The following is a 2500-nucleotide window of genomic DNA, read 5'->3' as shown; positions in this document are numbered from 1 at the left end:
ACCCTGCCACCACTCACTGTCTGGACTGCACACCCCAGGCAGACTGCTGATGTCATCGATGGCGATGTCTCCGTACATGTCCCCACCCCGGGTAGCCTGCAGGTGGATCCGGGTGGGTGCCACAACCCCTGCGACCGCACCTGCCCCTGGCACGGGTGGCACCGTCACTTCTCCTTGCCTCCATACGTTGCCTTGGTTACCAGACAGGTGCCACAATGTCGTGTTGGGCCCGTTTTGTTCCGGGTGCTGGTGACGTATTTGATTTAACAGATTACGTAATTCAACAACGTGACAGTGGAGTGGCGAGCCCTAGACACAGTGAATGTGAACTCATTGCCCAATGTCGCCGAGCCCTAGACACAGTGAATGTGAACTCATTGCCCAATGTCGCCGAGCCCTAGACACAGTGAATGTGAACTCATTGCTCAATGTCGCCGAGCCCTAGACACAGTGAATGTGAACTCATTGCCCAATGTCGCCGAGCCCTAGACACAGTGAATGTGAACTCATTGCCCAATGTCGCCGAGCCCTAGACACAGTGAATGTGAATTCATTGCCCAATGTCGCCGAGCCCTAGACACGGTGAATGTGAATTCATTGCCCAATGTCGCCGAGCCCTAGACACGGTGAATGTGAATTCATTGCCCAATGTCGCCGAGCCCTAGACACAGTGAATGTGAACTCATTGCCCAATGTCGCCGAGCCCTAGACACAGTGAATGTGAACTCATTGCCCAATGTCGCCGAGCCCTAGACACAGTGAATGTGAACTCATTGCCCAATGTCGCCGAGCCCTAGACACAGTGAATGTGAACTCATTGCCCAATGTCGCCGAGCCCTAGACACAGTGAATGTGAACTCATTGCCCAATGTCGCCGAGCCCTAGACACAGTGAATGTGAACTCATTGCCCAATGTCGCCGAGCCCTAGACACAGTGAATGTGAACTCATTGCCCAATGTCGCCGAGCCCTTGACACAGTGAATGTGAACTCATTGCCCAATGTCGCCGAGCCCTAGACACAGTGAATGTGAACTCATTGCCCAATGTCGCCGAGCCCTAGACACAGTGAATGTGAAGTCATTGCCCAATGTCGCCGAGCCCTAGACACAGTGAATGTGAACTCATTGCCCAATGTCGCCGAGCCCTAGACACAGTGAATGTGAAGTCATTGCCCAATGTCGCCGAGCCCTAGACACAGTGAATGTGAACTCATTGCCCAATGTCGCCGAGCCCTAGACACAGTGAATGTGAAGTCATTGCCCAATGTCGCCGAGCCCTAGACACAGTGAATGTGAACTCATTGCCCAATGTCGCCGAGCCCTAGACACAGTGAATGTGAAGTCATTGCTCAATGTCGCCGAGCCCTAGACACAGTGAATGTGAACTCATTGCCCAATGTCGCCGAGCCCTAGACACAGTGAATGTGAACTCATTGCCCAATGTCGCCGAGCCCTAGACACAGTGAATGTGAACTCATTGCCCAATGTCGCCGAGCCCTAGACACAGTGAATGTGAATTCATTGCCCAATGTCGCCGAGCCCTAGACAGTGAATGTGAACTCATTGCCCAATGTCGCCGAGCCCTAGACACAGTGAATGTGAACTCATTGCCCAATGTCGCCGAGCCCTAGACACAGTGAATGTGAACTCATTGCCCAATGTCGCCGAGCCCTAGACACAGTGAATGTGAACTCATTGCCCAATGTCGCCGAGCCCTAGACACGGTGAATGTGAACTCATTGCCCAATGTCGCCGAACCCTAGACACAGTGAATGTGAACTCATTGCCCAATGTCGCCGAGCCCTAGACACAGTGAATGTGAATTCATTGCCCAATGTCGCCGAGCCCTAGACACAGTGAATGTGAATTCATTGACACAGTGAATGTGAACTCATTGCCCAATGTCGCCGAGCCCTAGACACAGTGAATGTGAACTCATTGCCCAATGTCGCCGAGCCCTAGACACAGTGAATGTGAACTCATTGCCCAATGTCGCCGAGCCCTAGACACAGTGAATGTGAACTCATTGCCCAATGTCGCCGAGCCCTAGACACAGTGAATGTGAACTCATTGCCCAATGTCGCCGAGCCCTAGACACGGTGAATGTGAACTCATTGCCCAATGTCGCCGAACCCTAGACACAGTGAATGTGAACTCATTGCCCAATGTCGCCGAGCCCTAGACACAGTGAATGTGAATTCATTGCCCAATGTCGCCGAGCCCTAGACACAGTGAATGTGAATTCATTGACACAGTGAATGTGAACTCATTGCCCAATGTCGCCGAGCCCTAGACACAGTGAATGTGAACTCATTGCCCAATGTCGCCGAGCCCTAGACACAGTGAATGTGAACTCATTGCCTCGAGTACCGCAGAAGGGTATGAGACCTTTCTCGATGAAAAAAAAAAAATGGAAAGAAAGGAGCAACAAATGGCCGTTAAACAGCCAGGGAAGAGGTGGTGGCGAAAGACAAGGGCAGAGATGACCTATCGATATTGA

At 52.0% G+C, this 2500-nt stretch overlaps 1 protein-coding gene across 1 annotated transcript in view; it reads right to left on the bottom strand.

Annotated features, from left to right (window-relative positions):
- The window catches only part of LOC143298282 (MAM and LDL-receptor class A domain-containing protein 1-like), a 17967-nt gene that overhangs the window by 6096 nt on the left and 9371 nt on the right, over positions 1–2500 (bottom strand). The window contains exon 7 of the mRNA XM_076611100.1: positions 18–246. Within this exon, the coding sequence (XP_076467215.1) occupies positions 18–246 (229 nt within the window). The remainder of the gene's footprint in view (positions 1–17; positions 247–2500) is intronic.

The sequence above is a fragment of the Babylonia areolata genome, chromosome 23, assembly GCF_041734735.1.
Source record: "Babylonia areolata isolate BAREFJ2019XMU chromosome 23, ASM4173473v1, whole genome shotgun sequence".
In the NCBI taxonomy this organism is placed as follows: domain Eukaryota; kingdom Metazoa; phylum Mollusca; class Gastropoda; order Neogastropoda; family Buccinidae; genus Babylonia; species Babylonia areolata.
This window is presented reverse-complemented; position numbering and strand designations above follow the sequence as displayed.